The sequence below is a fragment of the Filicampus tigris genome, chromosome 11 (genome assembly GCF_054856515.1).
Source record: "Filicampus tigris isolate MCC_2025a chromosome 11, RoL_Ftig_1.0, whole genome shotgun sequence".
Taxonomy (NCBI): Eukaryota; Metazoa; Chordata; class Actinopteri; order Syngnathiformes; family Syngnathidae; genus Filicampus; species Filicampus tigris.
In genome coordinates, this window is record NC_141227.1 from 1,421,748 (window position 1) to 1,444,977 (window position 23,230).

General features: G+C 42.1%; 1 protein-coding gene across 6 annotated transcripts in view; it reads left to right on the plus strand.

The window, feature by feature from the left end:
* piezo1 (piezo type mechanosensitive ion channel component 1 (Er blood group)) overlaps window positions 1-21,257 on the plus strand; it is a 260,505-nt gene extending 239,248 nt beyond the window's left edge. For all 6 annotated transcript variants that reach the window (XM_086044430.1, XM_086044431.1, XM_086044432.1 and 3 more), the window contains 6 exons: window positions 9,066-9,238; window positions 13,394-13,516; window positions 13,603-13,682; window positions 16,655-16,844; window positions 19,105-19,246; window positions 20,907-21,257. In XM_086044430.1, the coding sequence (XP_085900556.1) occupies window positions 9,066-9,238; window positions 13,394-13,516; window positions 13,603-13,682; window positions 16,655-16,844; window positions 19,105-19,246; window positions 20,907-21,029 (831 nt within the window). In that variant the 3' untranslated portion in view covers window positions 21,030-21,257. The remainder of the gene's footprint in view (window positions 1-9,065; window positions 9,239-13,393; window positions 13,517-13,602; window positions 13,683-16,654; window positions 16,845-19,104; window positions 19,247-20,906) is intronic.
* The last annotated feature ends 1,973 nt before the right edge of the window (window positions 21,258-23,230 follow it).

Sequence of the window (23,230 nt, forward strand, 5' to 3'; positions counted from 1 at the left end):
GTTGGGCTGCATGATATTAGAAAAACATGCAATACGTGATATGGGTGTTCAATATTGAGGTATTGGCATTATTGTAATATTTAGCATTTACCCAAAGAAATGACATTTTTATTATCTAATGAAAGAAATATTTTTTTCATGCAGAAAAATAAGCAGCCTCAGTGTATTCTTAGCTAGTTAATTGCAATTTTTCAGAGGCGGGTGCGTCCGTAAATTTTTCCGGTTCGTCATTCACCGGTCACCCGTCCGTTGTCATCAGTCAGTCATTATTTGAAGCTGAACCAAAAACTGTAATGTGAGACCATCACTCCACATTCGTTATCTTAACCGTGCTTTTTCGCTAAATCAGTTTGTCACCTCTATTTTAGGGCCGTCAGATCCTCTTTTTCAGCAGCGTGACACACACCGGAAGTAGTTTACAAATGATTCAAATGTTTTCTATCATTCGGCACTATAACGGGCGTCCGTCAGTGATGGATTGAAAGACCTTCCGTCAGTAACGACAAAATGCTTACCTCTGCAATATTTCATATACTGTATATATTTTTCCAAGTTATTTAGTGTAAGTATAGCCCGTGAATACGAATCTCCTATTGGATGGGGGTGCGCATTTAAGATTGCATCTGACTGGTCAAAGTCAGATAAAAGCGTACAATTCCATATGAAACTTATTGTATGTCTTTGCGACAAGCATGTTGCACGGGCCATTATTGCAATACCAATATTTTCTCGAATATATTGTGCAGCCCTACTATTCAGCACGCGAAAACCAATTCCTTGTAGGTCAAGATATGTTAAAAAATTGCATATTAAAAAACAGCCTACATTGAGTGCAACTTTAGGTTACAAGAATAATACATCTCTTGTACTAAGGGTCTTCCATCGCTTTATTTCGAACATATAACAAAATAATAAATAATTAAAATAAAAAATAAAAAATAGAAGTGTCATTTAAAGTGCATAAAAAAGACTTACATGTTTGAAAAGGAGTAGGAAGAAGTATATGTATACTTTTATGTTCCTACCCTTTTATCTCCATTTCATCTACAAGATATTACAATACTTTCCAATTTTCCACTAATTCTATAACAAGAAATAGTATTATATATAATAGAAACTACAGGCAATACACTTCCATATCCACTACTGATTACTATATTAGTAAATGCTGTTAAACGCAGTTCCTTGTTCGATTATACAAGATTCTGTTCATGCGGATTGGTACACCTATTATTAGAAATAATGGCAAATGGGTTTACATCATGGCACAAGAACAATAGTAATAGCAATAATAATAACACTAATAGTAATAAGTCCACTGATAGTGTAGTGGTACACACGCCCGAGTTGTGTGCGGGCAGCGTGGGATCGATTCCCGCTCAGTGACGGTGTCTGTGTGTGCCCTGCGACTGGCTGGCGACCAGTTCGGGGTGTAGTCTGCCTTCGCCCATTGACGGCTGGGATAGGCTCCAGCAACTCCCCGCGACCCTGTATAGGATAAGCGGTTTGGAAGATGACATGACATGACTAATAGTAATAATAATAATAATATAACCAGACAGTAATGACCATAATATAACCAGTATTTCGACAACTCTATCAACCCCTCTTCGTCTTTATATTCCTCTAAAATACTTATGTTATATTTCTTTTTGAACTGGTGTATGTTGTCCACTGATAGTGTAGTGGTACACACGCCTGAGTTGTGTGCGGGCAGCGTGGGATCGATTCCCGCTCAGTGACAGTGTCTATGTGTGCCCTGCGACTGGCTGGCGACCAGTTCGGGGTGTAGTCTGCCTTCGCCCATTGACGGCTGGGATAGGCTCCAGCAATTCCCCGCGACCCTGTATAGGATAAGCGGTTTGGAAGATGACATGACTGGTGTATGTTTGGGCATTGTTGTAGTTCAGTATTCAGTTTGTTCCATAGTTTTACTCCACATATACCGGTAGATACAGAAAAACGTTTCATTGTTGTGCGTGAGTACTTTGTCTTTAAATTATGTGTTCCCCTTAGATTATAGCCACCTTCTCTTTCTGAAAACATATTTTGAATATTACCCGCCAGTAAATTATGTTTTGCTTTGTAGATTAGTTGTATAGTTTTATATTCCATAAGGTCAAACAATTGTAAACTTTAAGAGCATAGTAGAAACAGTGGATTTGTGTGGTACGGATAACTGACGTTGTGGATTGCTCTCAAAGCTCTTTTTTGCAATATAAAAAGAGGCTGCATTGAATTCTTGTAGGTGTTTCCCCAGAGCTCTGAACAATTTAAATATGGTAAAACTAGTGAGTTGTAAAGAATGTGCAAGGATTTCTGGTTGAGAAAATATTTTAATTAGGACAGGATAGAAATATTTTTTGAAAGTTTAGATTTTATATATTTAATGTGAGGCTTCCAACAAATTTTCCGGTCAATAATTTCCCCAAGGAATTTGGTCTCCTCCACTGTCTCTATGTTTACACCTTCAATTTGTACTTTAACTTGGTTGTTTGCTTTGACATTTCCAAATACCATCAGTTTTGTCTTGTTTAGGTTTATTGATAACTTGTTTTTGTCAAACCATATTTAAACTTTTTGGAACTCTGATGTGATTATATCCAGAATATGTTGCCTTTTTTCACCAGAAACCAGCATATTAGTATCATCTGCAAACAAAACAAATTTCAATAAGTGGGAAACTTTACATACATCATTAAAATATATTATAAACAATTTTGGTCCTAACACTGACCCCTGGGGTACACCACACATAATGTCCAAACATTTTGATTGAAATGTACCCAACTTCACAAACTGCTGCTTTTCTTTTAAGTAGCTTCTTAGCCAGTTCAGGGCCATACCCCTAATCCCACAGTGCTCCAGTTTATTAATCAAAATATTATGGTCTATAGTATCAAATGCTTTCTGTAGATCAACAAGCAGTCCTAATATGAATTTCTTTTTGTCGATTAAACCAGTGATCTCTTCAATAAGTTCTGCTAAGGCAAATGCATTTGACCGGTTTGCTCTAAATCCATATTGACTGTCCGGGAGTAGTTTGTGTTTTTCGATGAATTTATCTAGTCTATTATTGAAGAGTTTTTCGAGGATTTTGGAGAATTGTGGAAGAAGGGAGACGGGCCTATAGTTTGTACAATTGTTTGTCACCAGTTTTGTAGATGGTAATGATTTTTGCAGTTTTCATTTTACTTGGAAATTGCCCTGTTTGAAATGATAGATTCGTAATGTAAGTAAGTGGTTTGGAGATTCCCAGAATGACCTTTTTTACTGTCTTCATATCAATTTTGTCACAGTTGGTAGATGTTTTTTCTTTACCACCATTAATAATATCAATGACCTCTTTTTCTTCAACGGGTTAAGGAATAAGAATAAGAACGCCTTTATTGATCCCACAGTGGGGAAATTTTCATCGTTAAAGCAGCAAAGATATAGGTCACACAGAGACGGCGGCATAATGTAGCCGTTTATGTATAACATTAACAGCAAACATTCAGAATCAAAAACAATGTAAATATACGCAGTAACCATGTGTATATACACACCAACATATAAAGTATGAAAAAACACTTATTTAGCCTGTACAGAGGGAAAAAATACTTTAAGTGACAGTGCTGCAGTGAAATATAAGGAATATCATTGGGTAAGAATAAAAATACAGTAGTGGGAAATGTTGAGTATTGCACAATATAAGATCAGGTGCAGGACTGCACAATTGCACTAATGTCCGTCAGATTATAGAGACTACTTGATGTACTTGTTAAACAGTCTGAAGGCAGCAGGCAAGAAGGAAGGACACTCCCTGGAAAATGACAGAGTCATAAAAGTTCCTGAGGAGTGTCCCCTGAACTCCAAAAGACCTCAGTCTCCTGAGTAGGAAGAGTCTGCTCTGACCCTTCCTATAGAGAGCGTCTGTGTTGTCGCTCCAGTCCAATTTATTGTTCAGATGAACACCCAGGTACTTGTAAGTTGAGACTCTCTCAACATCTGTTCCCCGGATATTCACTGGTGCAGGTGCAAAGTGTTGAAATCCCCCACCATCTCTTTGGATTTCCCCGCATTGATCAGGAGGTGGTTCTGCTGGCACCAGTCCACAAAACCCTGAATAAGTTCTCTGTACTCCCGATCGTCTCCGTCTGTGATGAAGCCGACAATCGCAGAGTCGTCAGAGAACTTCTGCAGGTGACAGGTAGGGGTGTTGTAGTTGAAGTCCGAAGTGTAGAGGGTGAACAGGAAGGGAGCCAAGACAGTTCCCTGTGGCACCCCTGTGCTGCAGAGGAGCACATCAGATACCCAGGCCTGTGTCCTCACATACTGTGGCCGGTTAGTGAGGTAGTCTTGGATCCATATGGGGTGGTGGGCCACTCCCGCCCGCTCCAGCTTGTCTCCCAATAGGGTAGGCTGGATGGTGTTGAAAGCACTGGAGAAATCAAAGAACATCATCCTCACAGTGCTCCCCACCTTCTCCAGGTGGGAGAGTGAAGTGTGGAGGAGGTAGGTACCAGGCTGGTATGCAAACTGTAGTGGGTCCATTGAGGAGCTCACCAGGGGGCGCAGCTGGACGAGGACCAGTCTCTCTAGGGTTTTCCTCAGGTGAGACGTCTGCGCCACTGGTCTGAAGCTGTTGAGCTCCTTCGGGTGGGGGGTATTTGGCACCGGGACCAGGCAGAATGTTTTCCACAGCAGGGGGACTCTGCCCAGCTTCAGGCTGAGGTTGAACATCTGCTGGACAATTCCACACAGCTGGTCTGCACAGGATTTGAGGAGCTGGGGGCTGATGCCATCTGGACCCGCTGCCTTCCTCACCTTCATCTCCTTCAGCTGGTTCTTCACCTGAGATGTTGTGAAGGCCAAGGCTGGGCAGGAGGGAGTGGTGTCTGTCTGGTGTAGCTGGGAGCTGGAGACTGTGGGGAAAAGAGGGGAGAGGGTAACACTCACAGCAGGGGGAGTAGGTGGAGGCTGCAGCAGGAAAGACTGAGAGGGGGCAGGCATTTGATCGAACCTAATGAAAAAGAAGTTCAGCTCATTTGCCCACTGCAGGTCCCCCCCAGCCGGGGTCTTGGGTTGTCCGTGGCCTGAGATGGTCTTCAGGCCCTTCCAGACTCCCCCGGCATTATTCAGCTGCAGCTGCTCCTCCATCCTCTTCCTGTAGGACCATTTCCCGTCTCTGATCCTCCTCCTCAGTTGGCGCTGCACAATCTTCCGCTCCTCCTTGTTCCCCGATGCAAAAGCCCTCTTCTTCTCCTTCAGGAGAGCTTTAATGTCTGGTGTGATCCAGGGTTTGTTGTTGGAGAAACACCTTACTGTCCTAGTGGGTATGGTGTTCTCCATGCATAAATTTATATAGTCTGTAACAGTGTGCGTTAGACTATTAATGTCTTCCCCATGAGCATCGCTGAATACTTCCCACACAGTTGTGCTGAAACAGTCCTTTTAAGGCCTCCTTGGCCCCTCCAGACCATCTCTGACCGTGCGGGTCACAGCTGGCTGCCTGCGGACCAGAGGTTTGTACACAGGCTGGAGAGCCACCAGGTTGAGATCAGCTTTGCCCAGCGGGGGGAGGGGCAGTGATGTGTATGCCTCCTTGATGTTGGCATAGAAAAGGTCCAGTATTTTATTGTCTCTGGTGTGGCAGGTGACATACTGTGTGAATGAAGGCAGAGAGGAGGAAGGAGAGGCATGATTGAAGTCACCAGAGATGAGTAGCAGGGCATTTGGGTTCTGTGTTTGTAGCCTGCTCACAGCTGCGGTCAAAACATCACAGGCTGTATCACTGTTGGCAGCGGGGGGGGACGTACACAGTCACCGCGATCACATGACTAAACTCTCGCGGGATATAGTATGGTCTCATGCCGACAGCTTGAGCCCCTACTGCAGAGCTGCTCCTTTATCGTGATATGCCCAGGATTACACCATCTATCGCTCACAAACACAGCCAGCCCTCATCCTTTTCTCTTACCACTCTCCAGCATCCCGTCCGCGCATAGGATTTGGAAGCCGTCCAATTCTCGACCGTTAGCGCTGTGAGCCACGACTCCGTGAATAGCAGCAGGCTAGGCTCCTGGAAGTCCCTCTCATGCCGGGTTAGTGCCGTTAGCTCGTCCATCTTGTTGGGGAGCAATCTAACGTCCCATGATAACAGACGTAATGGCGGGATGGTATCGTCTCCTCCTTGCCCGGCGTTTAACTCCCGCACGAGATCCCCGTCTCTTCCTCCTCACCTCGCGGGGGATATCGGGTCTCAATGGAGCCGCGGCTCCCCGGCAAGTCTCCGGACATGATTGCGCAAAAAATAGCTACCAGCAGCAGCAAAAATACCGCAAGTTGGATGTCCATTGCTGCGTAGGTTTACGAACATCCACTATGTGAAAACGGTATGAGGTAGAATAATAATAATGTACAAGAACACACGGCGCCGGAAAATAAGACACATTGAACATGGATTTCTGTCAATTAAGTCAGTGTAAGTATTGTTCGCTGTGTCATGATTGTTTTTTTTTTTTTTTGCTAGGTTTGTTTTCTGTTTCTTTAGTCTTATATTTCATAAATTCCCTATATAGGGTGTTCTTCTTTCTGCAAGCATTTATTAGTCCTCTTGTTATCCACTGATTGTCATTATGCTTTGGTTTTATTTTGTATTGTTTGATTGGGCATTTAATATCATATAATCGCTTAAATCTTTTAAGAAATTCATCATAAGCTTTATCAATACCTTTTTCTTTGTAAATCGTATTCCAATTCTCTTTCAGTAAATCATTTTTTAGTGCTTCTCTTAATGCTTGGCTACCGGCTCATTGCTATGGCATGTCTAGCGTTCTGATTAATATTGCGTTTTTGTGGAATATAAGAAATCCACCTGTTTTTAGCTAGCTCAGCCCTTTTTGTCACTTCTGTCGACTAAAGTTGATATCAAAGTTGCTCAGGGCTCAGATAACGACCAATCATGGCCCAGCTTCAGAAAACAGGTGAGCCGTGGTTGGTTGTTATCTGAGGCCTGAGCAACTTCGATGTCATCAGTCGACAGAAGTGACAAAATGGCCGCCCCCTGAGATGGCTAAAAGCGGGTGCATTTTGCTGCTTAACTTATGTTCCACAAACGTAATAATGAATGCCATATTTCAACTAGTGGGCCTGCACAGAACATTGGGAACGCTGTGCACTGCTCACGTTCAGTCTGCACGGATGGGGGAAGAAAAGGAAGGAGAAGAAGAATGAGATGAAGAAGGAGCGCTGGCGTTTGACTGCGGGAAATTGGAAACCTGAATGCCGCAGCCGCTTCATTCGCGCACATTGGAGAGGGAGAGCTTTTGCTTGGTAGAAGACGACAAAAAAAGGTTTCGACATCGCAATCAAGTAGCCGACACTCCCCTCCGTGCAGACCCAATGTGTGCAGTGCAGGTTTGAGTAGTAAATTAGCCAGCTAATGAGCTTTAAACAAACGTCTGCCGTGAGCATCTCTCCCGCGGCGTCATGCACGGACGCTGTTTTTTTAGCCGACATAAGGACGGAACCACTTTAAAAGGACTGGGTTTTTTTGGCAATAATATTTTCTGATTAAGGACGGAGGGACCAGGCTGCCAAAAGACTGGGCAAGTGCCCAGCTCTGGTACTTACTGGTAAACGTCTATAAAATGTGAAAAGTTTTAATATTGTCATCTATCCTTTTACAATATGGAGGAGTCGATTTGGGATTTTTTTTGGGGGGGAGCGGGGTGGAGTGCATGTTATACGTGGAAATTATGGTACAGAAGTACTTGCAGTCTTTAGTCAGTCCTTTGTTGATGCACCTTTGGCAGTAATTACAGCCTAAAATCATTTTGAATACGATGCCACAAGCTTGACACACCTATCTTTGGGCAGTTTTTCCTCAAGCGCTATCAGGTTGGATGGGGAGCGTCAGTGCACACTCCACAGCCATTATTAGATCCCCAGAGATCGGATTCAAGTCTGGGCTCTAGATGCGCCACTCAAGGACATTCACAGAGTTTGTCTTAAAGCCACTCCTTTGTTGTCTTGGCTGTGGGCTTAGGGTCATTGTCCTGTTTGAATTCAAACCTTTGCCCCAGTCGGAGGGCCTGAACACTTTTGGTGCAGGTTTTCATCCAGGATGTCTCTGTACAAAGCTGCACTCATCTTTCCCTGAATCCTGACTATCATCCCAATTCATACAGCAGAAAGACATCTCCAGAGCATGATGCTGCCACCCCCATGCTTCACTATAGGGATAGTATTGATCAGTGCCTGGTTTCCTCCAAACATGACGCTTGGCATTCACGTCAGAGAGTACATGTGATTTCTTTTTTTATTCATTTTTTATTTGAAAACAAAACAAAAAAACATTGTTATTATGGGGTCTTGTGTGTAGTACTTTGAGGAAAAAAAATGGAAAAAGGAAAGCGCTGTGAATACTTCCCAAATGCACTGTATCATTGAAAACACTTGTCTCTGCAGTAAAATCCAGATTTTCATATCTAGGGTAAAATTGTTTTAATCATCTCCTAAAAATGTGTTTAAAGTCAAACCATCAGTTAAGACAGAAAAACTATTGAGAAATAATTCACACTACTGACCTTGAAAAACAAAAACTGTTGAGTCATCACCCGGAATGTATGGCATGATGAGTCAACCTAATGAATTGGATGACAATGGGCCATTAAAAAAATGTAATTTACACTGAAGTGGGAGTGGCTTACCCCTGATGATGGAAGTGGTCATCCCCCAAACCAAAAGTTGCAGGTTCGATCCTCAATGCTCCATGACCATGTTGAGTTGTCCTTGAGCAAGATACTGAGGATTACCTCGACTGATAGTTAGTCGTTAGGACGTGAAGGAGGTGACACTGGGAAGCACTTCGAGTCACTTGAAAGTAGAACACCCCCCCACTGTATTAAACCAGGCGGGAAGAAAATACAGATTCTTTTTTAACACTGTTTTGTGAAAAGGTCCTAAATGTAACGCTGTAAGTTTGAAGAATTGCACAAATACTGTATGTTCTTAAAATATTTTTTAAGTACTGTATTGAGTTTTATTTTGTCATTCACTTTGATTCTTATTTGTTGTAGGTGGCCATGCAGTTTATTTCACTTTATGGTTATGAGGACGTCGTTACAGCCATGATTGAAGGCAGTTCAGGCTCAGTATGGAGAATAAGTCCCCCCAGCAGGCAGGAAGTCATCAAAGAACTGCTAGGAAGTCCTTCTGATCTAACACTGCGTCTGTCGTGGAATTTCCAAAGGTAAAGTATTTTCTTTTCTTGTTACAAAACATTATTCAGTAGATTTAGTGTACTTTATTGTTTATTGTGCTTGTGAAAGTCGGCCAAAGTTTGCAGTCGGAATCGCTAACGCTCTCTCTGGATTAGAGCCGAAATGGGCAAGACGAGATCGGTCTAACAAAAAACGAGTTTTTAATGATTTTTTTTTCGTACAAAAATTGTTATACAGCGTACACAATTTGAAATGATCCAAAAACGTATAAAATACAGGGAAAACATACAAGTTGACAGGTATGCACTATTGATAGGTGGGAGGTGACAGAGGCTCCACGTTTGACAAGAAAACATTGACTTTTTACCTGCGCTTTTTGTGGAGAAAGGTGCTACATTGCAACTATGAAAAATCACGCAGCTTTCAGCAAAATTTGCTGTTTTATAATAGGGGACCTACCTCAATGGATGGGGCATGTTGGTATTCCCATATGAACTCCATCTTGATAAAGTAGCACCGAAGTCCAGAACCATGCCCCACCCGAAGGCAGAGGGAGGCTACTCTCTCATCCACCGTAGTGAACCAGGTACAAGTGTTCTTCTGAGGGGTTGATCTCTCCTCCACTCGAGAGTTTCCTCAAGTGTGAGGCACCAAGCAAGTGTGGGCATACTTACTGCCCCACAGCTCGTTGCCTATAAGTTGGGGTTCACCCTTACAGATGAGAGGGTAGCCTCCCTCTGCCTTCGGATGGAGGGGGACGGCATTGCCGCCACCAGGGCATGGCCAGGGATGGCAACGCCCCCACTACTAATTTACTGGCCACCCCACTGGCGAATATAGATTGTAGTAGCGATCCCAAATGCACTGCCAGCCAGGCAAGCCGCTCTTGATCTTCCCTCACTCACAGAAAAAATGTGGTAACCGGAGATGTCGCAGACACAACAGATAGCATGGATTGTTGCCGATCCACTAGCATTAGCATTAGACTGAAAAGGCTTGCTAATCGCAGTGAGCCTGTTAAGACGCATAGCCGTCCCATTCCACCTCGGTCTACTGACTCGCGCACCTAAGTTATAGGTGACTCCATTACTTGTATGTATCTGACAATGATTTATTTTCTACGGCTATTGAAACCTATAAAAGACATACTACAATGGTCAGAAATAGAACAAGGAAATCCTATGCTAAGGCAAGCCTCAATAAATGAAGAAGAAAACAAATATCAAAAGATTGGGAGGTCAGGGAAAATATGGAAATAGGAAGGTGCGTGTGATGAAGTGTGAATTGGCGTACCGATTTAAGGTCAAGTGACTTGTGCAAAGCTCTGTTTGGTTACCAATTGAATTATGCGCCAACTGTAGTCACTTTAGGAAATTGCAAGCTGCACTTAGGGGTGTTGTTCGTCTCCACTCAAACATGGAGGGAAAAACGGCCTGCAGCGAAGAGAGTGATATCACAGGGAGAGGAGGAAAAAGTCAAGTCCAAAAATTAAAAGTTCAACCCCAAAAAATTAATTGGAAACAGGACCGCTCAGCACGCGGCCTGGTTGAGACCAAGTCAGGCTCCCCGTTTCGAGCGCCAGGACACTAGTCGTGATCGCGGGTCAGCTTTGCCGGTACGCACGCTATGGCCACTGTTTGGGGGTGGTGCACCTGTTTTGGGTGCAGACACATGGTTTGCTGGGTAAGCTGGTGGGCGCTAGAACCAACCGGATCAGGCCGAAAAAAAATGAAGATCGCCACGCGTACAGCGGTTGTTCTCGGGCTGCGGGGCGACCCTCAAAAAAGACAAAAAGGGAAGCGTAACAAAAATAGAAAAAACGTTCGGCAACCCGGGACAGGTCAGAACACGGCTGATTGCAGATATGAGTTAGAAAGCCAAGTTTTAGGGAGCGGCAAGTAGTTTTAAAACGTCTCCTTTCAAGGGCTTCCAACCAGAGAGGTTTTTTCAGGAGCAAAGTTTCCAAAAACAAAAGGTTGTTTAAGAGAGCTATTCTAGAGCAGGTTGTCAAAAAGAGAGTTGTCAAGAGAGAGCGAGGAGGAGTTTTGCACGGCCTTTTCTTCTGTAGAGGCCGTGTATGTTAATGAGGTTGGCTAATTTTCCCCCCACATCTGGCGTTGCCAACTGACCAAGCTCTTTGTCTGACTAAGCGGGAAAACATTCCCTAATTTTGTACTAATTTTGCAGAGATTTGCACAAATCACCAGAAATGTTGAAATAGTTAGAAACCGACTCAAAACCATTTCAGCACGAGCATCTGAAGAGCAGGTGAGCTTTGTTCCCGGGTGATGGAACGCATAAAAGTTTTTGTTTTTTTCTTTTTGTAACTACATCAGCACAAGTGGTCGCATCGAACACAATAAAATGCAGTATGAGTCAATCAACGTGTGTGGCTGTGTGTGACGTAGTATCCGCGATGCTGATTGGCTGCCGCAAGGTGAAATGGCAAAAAGGTTGACTTGTTTTATACACGCCGAATAGAGTAAATGCGCGGATTTCCGGCGGGACGCAGAGCGGAGCACCGGAAATCCACTCCAAATGCATCGTTCGCGCCGCCCCGCACGAACTACATTGACTCCAATTGAAACGCACCACCATAAACGCTCCCAACGCAGTTGGTGTGAACGTAGCAATACAGTAGTGAGGACAGATGATAAGGTGGTGATCTACCCACAATGCCTTTGCGATCGACCGGTCGATCGCGAGCAACGTGATGGGCACCCCTGGTCAAGAACATGCCGTTTGTCCGTTGGGCTATTGAATGTCGCCCAAGAGTCTGAGCTGTCGGCAGCTCGGAGGGTCGGATGTGTATTCCAGGTCCGCTGAAGAGAAGGGGGCTGGTGGTTGTCTGAGTTCACCACCAATTGGCGTCCCATATTTTTTTTACCTGCATGCACGCATCATTTTAGCGACAATGAATAAATAAATAAAATCTTTATTTCTGTGGCGTTCAGGGGTACCCATGGTAGTTATGTTTGATCATCATTGGGATTAAGAAGGGTCCTAGAAAAGATAGTGTGGGTGTTTTTCTTTATTGTCGCAGATACCGCAATATGTACAGTGCATCAATTATCTGTCTGTTACTGCCTTTTTGTCTGTTTTCAAAGGCAAAATTAAATGATACCTTGGACATAATTGATAAATAGTAAAAGATACGTTGAACGTGTTTAAGATTTAGTTTGCCTAAATTGGATTACCTTATTTTCTGGACTATAAATCGCTCCGGAGTACAAGTCGCACCAGCCATAAAATGCAAAATAAAGAAGGCAAAAACATATATAAATCGCACTGGAGTATAAGTTGCATTTTGGGGAAAATGTATTTGATAAAATCCAACACCAAGAACAGAATAGACATGTCATTTAAAATTTAAATGATGAACAATTTAAAATAAAAATGGAATAGAGGCAACAACAGGCTGAACGGTATGCTTACGTTACATGACACAACTGAGAACGTGCCTGGTATGTTAACATAACATATTAAGAGTTATTCCGATAACTATAGCATAAATAACATGCTAAGAAGTTTACCAAAACCATACGTGTCACTCCAAATACCTGATAACTAAAATCCAGTGAAATCTTCATCCTCTGCGTCACTTTTCATCAACTCCGCTAACTCCGGAGGTAGAAGATGCGGCGCTTCCTCTTCTACGTCGCTTCTGTCAAATTTATCGTCAGTTGCAGTCCCAATTATTCCAGCCTTTCTGAATCCTGACAGAATGGTTTCGGTTGTCACCGAAGCCTATGCTTTGTCGATCCATCCTGTGACTTCCAGGAAAGTTGCACGGCGCATTCTCCCGGTTGCCATGAAGTTGTGCTCTCCATCCATCATCCACTGCTCCCACAGGTTAGGCAAGACTGCCTTAAAGCTCCAGTTCACTGAGATATCAAGTGGCTGGCGTATTTTGGTTAAACCTCCAGGGATCATGACGGGTATGGAGTTTAAATTAGCAACACAGGCCTAGAGCGCCGTCCTGCGGTATAGTGTGAAAATAACGTGAAATGATATACCGGTAATAATGTGTTAATAATTTCACACATAAGTCGCTCCAGAGTATAAGGCGCACCCCCGGCCAAACTATGAAAAAAAAAAAACATGATTTATAGTCCGGAAAATACGGTAATCTTTCATAGCCTTTCCCTTTTTTGCTGATTAATCTTTGAAATTTCCCCTAACAGGGACCTGGGAAAAGGAGGGACTGTGGAGCACACATTTGACAAACATTCAATTAATCTGGAACCTGGGAACCCTGTGAGGGCCGATCTAGCTTCTCTTCTGCTGGGCAATCGCACAAAGCCAGTGTAGGTTTGCCTTGAAAATTAAAATCTGTTCGTGAGTAAAATAACGTTCATTTTAATACAGCTGAAATTTACTGTCTTGTTTCTAGGCATGTTCCAAATATGTTTCCAAATTACATCCGGGCCCCCAATGGAGCAGAGGCCAAACCGGCCAGTCAACTATATGAAGGTCACACGCACGCACGCGCCCGCACACACACACCCACACCCCCCATACACATACATACATACTAGGGGTGTAACGATTAAAAATCGATTCAAATCGAATAATCGATTTGAATCGGGACGAATCAAACTCGGACATCTCAGCACTCACAAGCCCTATCCAGCAACACCCAACAAAAGACAACATACATGGGTCATTAGAATATACTAATTTAGAGTGCTAAAAAATTCCAGATGCATGTCACATTTTGAATGTGTAGATCAAATTATGCGCTTGTGCCAAATATCATTGCATATTCCTTTTGTGGATGGCTGCAGCACCACACTAGCGCACAGAGACAAGCTTAATAGTGTTTTTTTAAAAACTGAATCGAATCGAAAATCGGGAACTGAAAATTGAATTGGGGCTTCAGTGAATCGTTCCATCCCTAATATATATATATATATATATATATATATATACACACACATATATATATATATATATATGTATAGTGACTGTATATTAATTCTATACATATGCAATACAGTTCCTACAGGTGGTTAAGGGGACACAAGGTGGAGTGGGACGTCAGATAAATAAAGCGAAAATTAATATTACGCTTTCATTTTTCATCTCATCTCATATGACTGTTTCATGTCCATATACTGTCGGTAGAAATGAATGATTCAGATCTCCATCAAAAATCTCCACCTTCAGTCTCTGTGTTACAGCCTTCCTTTCATCATTTTATTCCAGGCATTTCCAGCTTTGGTCCTCGATGCCCACTGTCCTGCCTGTTTAAGATGTCTCCCTGCTGCAACACTCCTAATTCAAATGATTAGCTCATCAGCAAGCTGCGAAGAAGCCTGCAAACCATCCTTATTTGAATCAGATGTGATGCAGTAGGGACACATCTAAAACATGTACAGTAGGACAGCGGCCTTTGAGGACAGAGTTTTGGACACCCCTGGTTTGACATCCTGTCGTCGTCTTTGGTAATCATGTTCCCCTAACCGATAAAAGCAGATTACGTGCTGTTGCCACGACAGGCGCTTACTACATACATTTACCTGATACTCAAAAAGTGCACCCAGTGGCAGCATTATTGTTGGTCCTCCAGTCCAGTCGTTTTTGTTTTTTTCTTTCTTTTTTACAGTTTTGCTTTAGAGTTATTACAGTTTTAAAGTCTGGATTGACTTTACTTTTTTTGTTACTGAAACTGATTGAATCAAATGAATCAATTAATCAATCTATCAATCAGTAGGCCTTACGGGCAACAAATAAATCTCCCCATTTACCAATAAAATAATAGGATTCCTTCGGGTTGCAGTCAAGGTTTTTATCTGGCCACAGATAATGCACACACACACAATGCACTTGTTGTTCAAGTAAATTGTAAAATATTGTGTGCATTCAATACCACAACAGAAAAAAAAGTTTTAAAAAAAACAGAAACAAACAAAAGAACATCAATAGATTTAGATCAATAGATTAAATTTCAAAAGTGAGTGGCCATGCATAACAATACCGCTAAGAAGTGATTATTTGATGCATTTTGCACTTTGAAGCAGGGCCAGAGCCAGACTGTGGGTAATGGGTGGGCCTGGAAAAATCAGGGTGGGCCTGAATATTTCTCTCACTGAGCACAACCCTCCTATCCCGACACATCGAATATTCAAACAAAATGATCAACTAAATAATATGAAGTTAAGATCTTCCTTAGACAACCACATTTATGACATTCTTAATATTCAATAAAATAAAAAAAACACAAATTCAAAAATAATTTGCAAAAAAAAATTTTAAGTATATATTTTTTTCATGAATGTCATTGGGTGGGCAGTCTGTCAATCTGGGTGGGCCTGTGCACACCCAGGCTCTGTATATGACCCTCAGTAAAAAAGGTTTGGATTCCACTGATCTGAAGGAAGTATGTGAGAATCATAAAAGATGTTAAATGTTAAGGTAGAGGGGCACGGATGGGATTTTGTGAGTGAGGGGACAGGGAGCAAGCATAAAAAGAAATTTTAAAAAATATATGATGTTTTGTTTTTTAAACTAAACTTTAAACAAAAAAGTTATTGGAGAGTTACTATTTGAAATCATAGCTAAAGAATATGTGGAGGTGGGCATTTTACTAAAGTTTGTCATCATTCGTGAGCACCCGTCCGTCATGCGTCAGTTTGTCATTTTTTCAAACCATACCAAGCTGTAATCGTCTGTCAGTCAGTCCTTGATGTTGTTTTAACCGTGCTTCCGTCAGTAAACATCAAAAGTCCGCCAGTCCGTCAATCGTCATTCCGGGAAAAAAAGGTCCAACAGATGGTCCACTTGTGTCAATGTGTCCACTAATGATGGGGCAGCATATATCCGGCCCTTGGGTCCGTACATTTTTTTAAACTGTTTAAAATCTGTTTAAACTGGTTAAAAAACTGTTTCATTAGTTGAATCAGCCTGGTCTACCAGGTCATCTGACAGAGTACTGACAGGGAACATCTGAGAGAGTACCCTGTCAGAAGGAGTTGAAAAATTAGCTTTGAAAAACGTTAAAACTTTATAATAAACACTTTTTAAACTCTTTTTTATTTATAATTAATAATTAAAATAAATAAAGTTCCTTACAATTAAATTAATGTTTGCAGTCGGAATCGCTGACGGAAGCCCGTTTAAAATCAGAGGCGGATTGGCCTATAGGGGGGTGCTATTTTTCCCCCCGAAAAAAAGACGTACGACGGAAGTCCCACACTGCAGACGATTGATGAATAACGGATGCTCAATTTTTAGTAAAATGTGCCCTAGTTTACCACTTTTATTTTTAAGAGCTGTATTAAAGGAACTTTCGCTGTACCTCCTAAATTCTCATTAGGAAACTACAATTCACTTCTCAATGTATTTGTGTCACCAGATGCACAAGTGTGCCTTAAATTCAACGCTAAGACTTTTAGAGCAGAAAGAAAAGAGAGTCAATTTTAACAGTTGTTTGTCTATTTTAGGAAATGAAGAAAGCTACCAGAATATAACCCTGTCCCTGATGAGCGACAATTCGCTGAACTCCAGCGGGAAACAGGAATGGTGGGACATCGCCATTGAAGGCTGTGCCCCTTCCTCCTGTGGGGTTCTGTCCATGATCATATTCAATGACAAAGTCAGCCCACCCAGTCTTGGCTTCCTGGCTGGATATGGGTGAGGAAAGCTTACTCAGAAACAACGTGTTCATGGGAATAATTATAGACCGCACATGATCATGATAACAAAATGTCTATACAGTGGATGACATAATTGTTTCATCCCCTGCTAAATGTTTATGTTTGCTCACTTACAGAGAACTTCTAAGTCTCTATTTTTTGGGATGCTCATTTATTATGGTAATAGACCGAATGAATATCAATCAAAAATTCTTAAAAACATGCACACAGAGAAAATTAAAGTTCAAGTATACTGGGCATCTTATTGATTGAAATATAGTATGTTTTTTTTTTTATCCCCAAACAAGACATAACCAAATTTAAAAGCTTGAGCCACCCCTATTTTGCTTTGATAGTATGTCTGGGTAATTGTCATGCTTTTGTCCCTGACATGTTTTGACACTGTAGTGTATTTTCTTCCAAGGAGCAGGGTCAGTCAATGCGTCTGTCCGGAGCAGACGCAAGGCCAGGCTGGTTGATGATGAAGAACTTCTCCGACAATTCAGTTGATTGGAAATAAGATTTTATTAAGACCAATACAGCTGATGCCAAAAGAAGTTGTTCTCTGAGTTGCCGCACGGGCGCGCGTGCACGCCCCCTTCTCGTGTCCTTCTTATTATAGGGAACAGGATGAATATTCAAACTTGGTAATTACATATGCATTGGTTACACTACACTGAATGGCTAATTTCTTTGTCTGTTTCCCGCCTGAAAACCTTCAAGACCACATGGCGATAGGCGCCCCAAAGTCTTCTTCAAATTGCACCCCCCTAAGATTGAATACCTTGAGAATGGTCAGTTTACAACAAGCAAGAAAGGAAGAGGGCTGTTTGCACACATGTTCACTTCCAGAGCGCCCCAGGCTCTCCCCCTGAAGAACCAGTGATCTATTAACCCCAGTAGGCCTGCAGAATGTCTCCCCCTCAGCTACGGGCATTCCAGTGGTTTAATGGTGATATCTCCCAACTAACTATAAGGGCATTCCAGCTATGACTGTACTTATCTATCTTAAAATATACTTCAACACCTCATCCGTCTTGCCCATGGTGGGGTACAGACTGGAAGGTAGTTACAATGTTCCGGACTATAAGCCGCTACTTTTTTCCTAGGTTTTGAACCATGCGGCTTATATAAAGGTGCGGCTATTATGTGGATTGTTTCTTCCACTGCTAGGGGCAATCTAACCGGAATTACAATACAATACAATTGCCATTAACAGGATGTGGCTGCAGGTGGAGGAGTTCAACAGGCGAGTGCGCTATGCACTAGGTTGTGAATTAGTTGGTATGCAGAAGCAGAGCAATAAAAGGGTGGACATTAACTGACAAACTGGAAAGATAAGTAATGTTTATTTTCTCTTGGTTCTGTTCCGTTTTAATCAGCAAGGTTGCTGCCGTGTTAAAAGGCACTGTTAGGAAAGAATCTGTTCAGGTACATACATTTACAGTTCATAATCATTCTGAAAATGCAGTAAATATCAGATTTTTCAACATAGGTAGGTGTGGTTTATATAAAGGTCCATCTTATATTCCGGAAAATACGGTATATGAAAATGACCCTTAAATATGGTCTTTGAATCCAACATTCCGGTTGAGAAAAAGAGTAGAACTGCAAAGTTCTTCTCGTAAATCACTTTTTTTGGGATCCAGTTTAACAAAATGTGTGAATTCAGCTGTAGTCTTTTGAGCTGGGAATACACTGTGCAAATCCCCATTTCCAGCCCTGTTTGAACTTCAAACCAGCTGTCCCACTTTTTCAAGTCCAGATTTCAAGTCTCGTCAAGTATTTGTTGGACAGTGCACAGGGGGAGCAAGGAGCATTGTCAGCTGCTTAATGGGCAAACAGCGGTTGGCTGTATTACTGACACATCAGAAATTGAAACATTGTGTGTCAGACCATTCTTAGTATCAACAATACTTTTGTTTTTGTTTTTTTGCATGCATTGTATTGAGGGAACTGTTCAAGATTAGACTTTAGATCAGGGATCTCCACGTACAGTCCTCGTGAGCCCCTATCCAACTTGTTTTATGTGTTGCCCTGTTCCATCACTACAGATTCAAACAATCAGCTCATCAGCAAGCTTTGCACAAGCCTGATAACTATCCTGATAGTTTGAATCAGCTGTGTTGGAACAGGCTGGATAGCAGCTCACGAGGACCGGACTTGGAGAGCCCTGCTTTAGATGTTGATAGACATTTGATAGAACATTCATTTTGGTTGTTGAGATGACTTTCCTTTCTTCTATGCCGCATTTCTAGGATCATGGGTTTGTATGTGTCCGTGGTTCTGGTCATTGGAAAGTTTGTACGAGGCTTCTTCAGCGAGATCTCTCACTCCATCATGTTTGAGGAGCTTCCCTGTGTAGACCGTATATTGAAGATATGTATGGACATATTCCTGGTGAGTATTTTTATTACATTGGTTTTCAAAAATATTTATACCCCTTTTCCACATTTCGCATGATACAAGTAATGTAAATGTATTTTCTTGGGATTTTATATGATAGACCAAGTGGCACTTTACTGTACAGTGGAAAAACGATATTAGGCTTTCCAATTCTTTTACAAATCTGAAAAGTGTAGCATGCATTCACCCCCGTCTACATTAATACTCCTAAAGAAAATCTATAACAAATCGATAACATTCACAAACATAGGTGGCATCAAATTAAACTGCACTAATAAACTAGCCACCAGCGGGTGCTAGAACTGCACAAGTGGCAAACAACTTGGGCTTTTAAACAGATTTGCTGCTATTAATATCATGACATGACGGCTATGCTATAGCGTGGCAATTTTAATATCGCGATATCACGATATTGCGACATCCCTACTAAGCACTGTTCAAGCCAACATCCAAAACTTTAAAGAACATGGCACAGCTGCAAAGCTTCTAGAATGTCCCTCCACCTTATCTGACAGGCCTGGCAAAGAGAGCATTGATCAGAGAATCAGCCAAGAGGACGATGGTGACTCTGGGCAGAGATACACTGCTCAGGAGTTAGAGTGGTTGTCTTCCCACCCAAAGGTTGTGGCTTCGATCTTGTCCAAGTGTCCGTAAGAAACTGAACCCCGCATTGCTCCTGAGGCTGTCTCATCACTCAGTGAACAAAGAGACTTTGTTAAAGCGCTTTGCGTACCTTGAAGGTTGCAAAATACTGTACAAGTGAAAGCCCATTTGAAATCTTGGACCTGTCGGGGGGGGTCGAGGTCTGAGCTTCAGCTGTTTTTCAAAAAGTAATGGGCAAAAAAATCTCGAGATTTGTAAAGCCTGGTTGAGGCATACCCCAAAAAAACCTTGCAGACGCAAATCCAATGAAAGGTGGTTGTACAAAGTAACTACTGAGCAAGGCTGAATACTTTTGCAGACCACACTTTAGAGATTATTTGTAAAAATATTTAAAAGAATGTATCAAACATCGTTGTGTTGGTCTATCATATTAAATCCCAATAAATGCATTTATATTTGAGGTTGTAACATGACAAAATTAGCCAAAGTTTCAGGAGTAAAATACCTTTGCAAACTACAGCTGGGTTAAAAAAAAAAAATCGATTAATCAAATCAGTTTTCCTTTTCATGGGCCAATATTGATTAATAAGACCATAAATCGATCTTTTTAATACGAATTTTCCACAAATTCATGTGACTTCTCATCACTACACGAGAGTAGCCTATCAAAACATCATGGCGGAAGCACTGAAATCAGCGCCAACAAGCTTGAAAACGACAATGAACTGAAACTTCGTGAGACGATCACAGGAATGTCAATGTCATGAGTTCACATAGTGTTTTTGCCACTTCATTTACATAGCCTGTCTTGTTGTTGGAATTGATTTAAATCATTTATTGTTTTGATCAGGTCATGTTCAATACAACTTACATGATGAATGTAATTGCATTGGGTTCGATTCCTAATTTAAATTTTCACTAATGCACCAAGTTAGAGCAAGATGTTTCTACTATTTGCAGCATTTCTTCTGAGAATGTCTTACAGATGAAAGTAAAATTTGTGCTGTGTGAAATCCTTAACTGCATCAAAAACGTATGAATTATGTTTCAGGTGCGTGAGACTGGAGAGCTGGAGCTGGAAGAGGAGCTTTATTCAAAACTCATCTTCCTTTATCGTTCGCCAGAAACCATGATTAAATGGACGAGGGACATTCACAGCCGAGATAGACATTGACAAACCGGCTTGTTTTTAACTGAGATACAAAGCTGTGTTCTTATCAGGTGTAAGTTCTTCTGAGAACTCCTCTAGCAAAGATTGAACAATGGAAACTAGACTAGACGGCATTGGACAACTGCAAATTCGCTAAGAAAATATAATGTAGCCTATGATTTGAAGCACAAGCTGTATTTTTTTTTACCACAAACATGGAGCAATCATCAAATAAAAACAGATTTCTCTTGCTGCTGTAGCTACATTCTTCGTCAGCAGAGAGGAAAAGGCGAGAAGGGAGAGACTGCAAAGCCCCGCATGTTTTGATGACAATAAAAACAAGCATTTTTCAGTGTCAAGAATTTCAAAATAGTGATCCCTTTGCAAAAATCTCCAGGATGCATCCAGAGGTTTTGCACGTTTCAGAGCGAACACTATGTATAATTTCCCTTGATGTTTCAAAACTATTAAATTCACAGACATCCCGCCGTTTATTTGATGCAAAAATACAGTTACCGTAGACATTTTTACATCATATTTATTTTCATACGGTATAGATAATTGGATGGATGGGATACAAAATTTCCCAGAACATACTCAAGTAAATGTGACTCGTTACTACACACCTCTGCCTGTGATGGACAGGTGACAGGTCCAGCGTGTACCCTGCTTTTCCCTTAAGTCGGCTGCGATCAACGCCAACCCCCTGCAACCCTGAGTACAGTACAAAGCAGTAGAAAAATGGATGAATTAATGTTTCATTAGTTAAAATATAGCAAAACTAGTTAAGTGATTACATTGCTACCCTCACACAAAGTATTACTTGCAACAACAGCAACAGTGTAACAAACCACCGCTTGAATAAACGTAAGAGCCGGGTAATTTGTACCCTGCCACCACCTTTCACGGGGCAGGTCCGGAGTCACAGACTGCACCACCAACCCGCCAAGTAGGGAATATACAGTATGTATACTTTATTAAAGGTCACAATTAAAACCCCTCCCCGCATACTTTCCCCACAAAATCACACAAAGACAAAGCACGCAAAACAGGGAACGAATAAATAAAAGTATTGCCCACTTAACTGGCCCGATGGCCGAGACCCCAGTGTCAAGGTTTAGGACTCTGGTGCAGCTCGGCGACACTAGTCCACGGGGGAAACGCCGGGCCAGCGCTGAAAGCACCGAGTGGCTTGCCGACTTTGTTGTGTTGGATTCGTTTTTAAAGGAAGATCACCGCTCACTTCAGTAGTGCTATCGCGGAGCTGCTTTAGTTCTCTTTTCAACAACCCTACACTCACTAGCCTCGGCTGCCCTCTAGAGGTTCCATACGTGTAATACCACTGACAGACTTGACAGGCGCTCGTAAAATTGGTCCGGGGTGTCACTTCCCGGCAGTAAGCAGGGTAGGCAGGCGGTCTGCGGCAGGCGGCACTCCTAACTACCGCGCCCTAACTATCGCTCGCCCGCTTGCGTGGGCCCCTAACGCTGGAACCAGTGGACCTACAATGCCCTAGCTTCGCCGCCGGCAGCCCTATCGGCTACGAACGGCACCCACCCCTCGCTGTGAGTGCATGGCCGTCGTCGGGTTCACCAGAGCTGCCAGGCTGTGAGCACGGCTGTCGTCCTGTGGTCCGCTCCGCTGTTGTCTGCAAGACTCTCCAGGGTCACTCCTCAATCTTCTGCCCCACTCTTATAAGCTACCACCCCAATCACCTGCAGCTGCGAGCGCTCACACCTGGACACAGGTGTAGCCCGTCCACTCATTTACTGCCGTCTGCATGGCAACCACCCCCCAAGTCCACTACAACAGTATGGTCACCACTGAAACTTTGCAGTCACTACCGAAAAACACATGTTTTAACAACAAAAAAAATGTATTGAATTATCAACCAACAATTTATGATAATGAATGTGAAAGAGTATGTGCGCTTTAAGCAATGATGACTTTTGAAATCAATACGATCAACTTTCTGCATTTTACAATGAAAACTAGCATCTAAATTTTGATATATTTAGGAAAAAGTTATATTAAATTCGGTTAAAAAATAATTTAGATTGATTTTGATGTCAAAACCATATATATTAACTATAAAAATACTTTGTAGAGGGGGAATGGAAAAAATGAATTGGTTAATAGAATTATTTTTATTCTACTATAATTGTGTGTTTCAGTAGTGACAAATTTTGAGGAGGGCAAGATATTAAGGAAAAGCTAGAAAATAC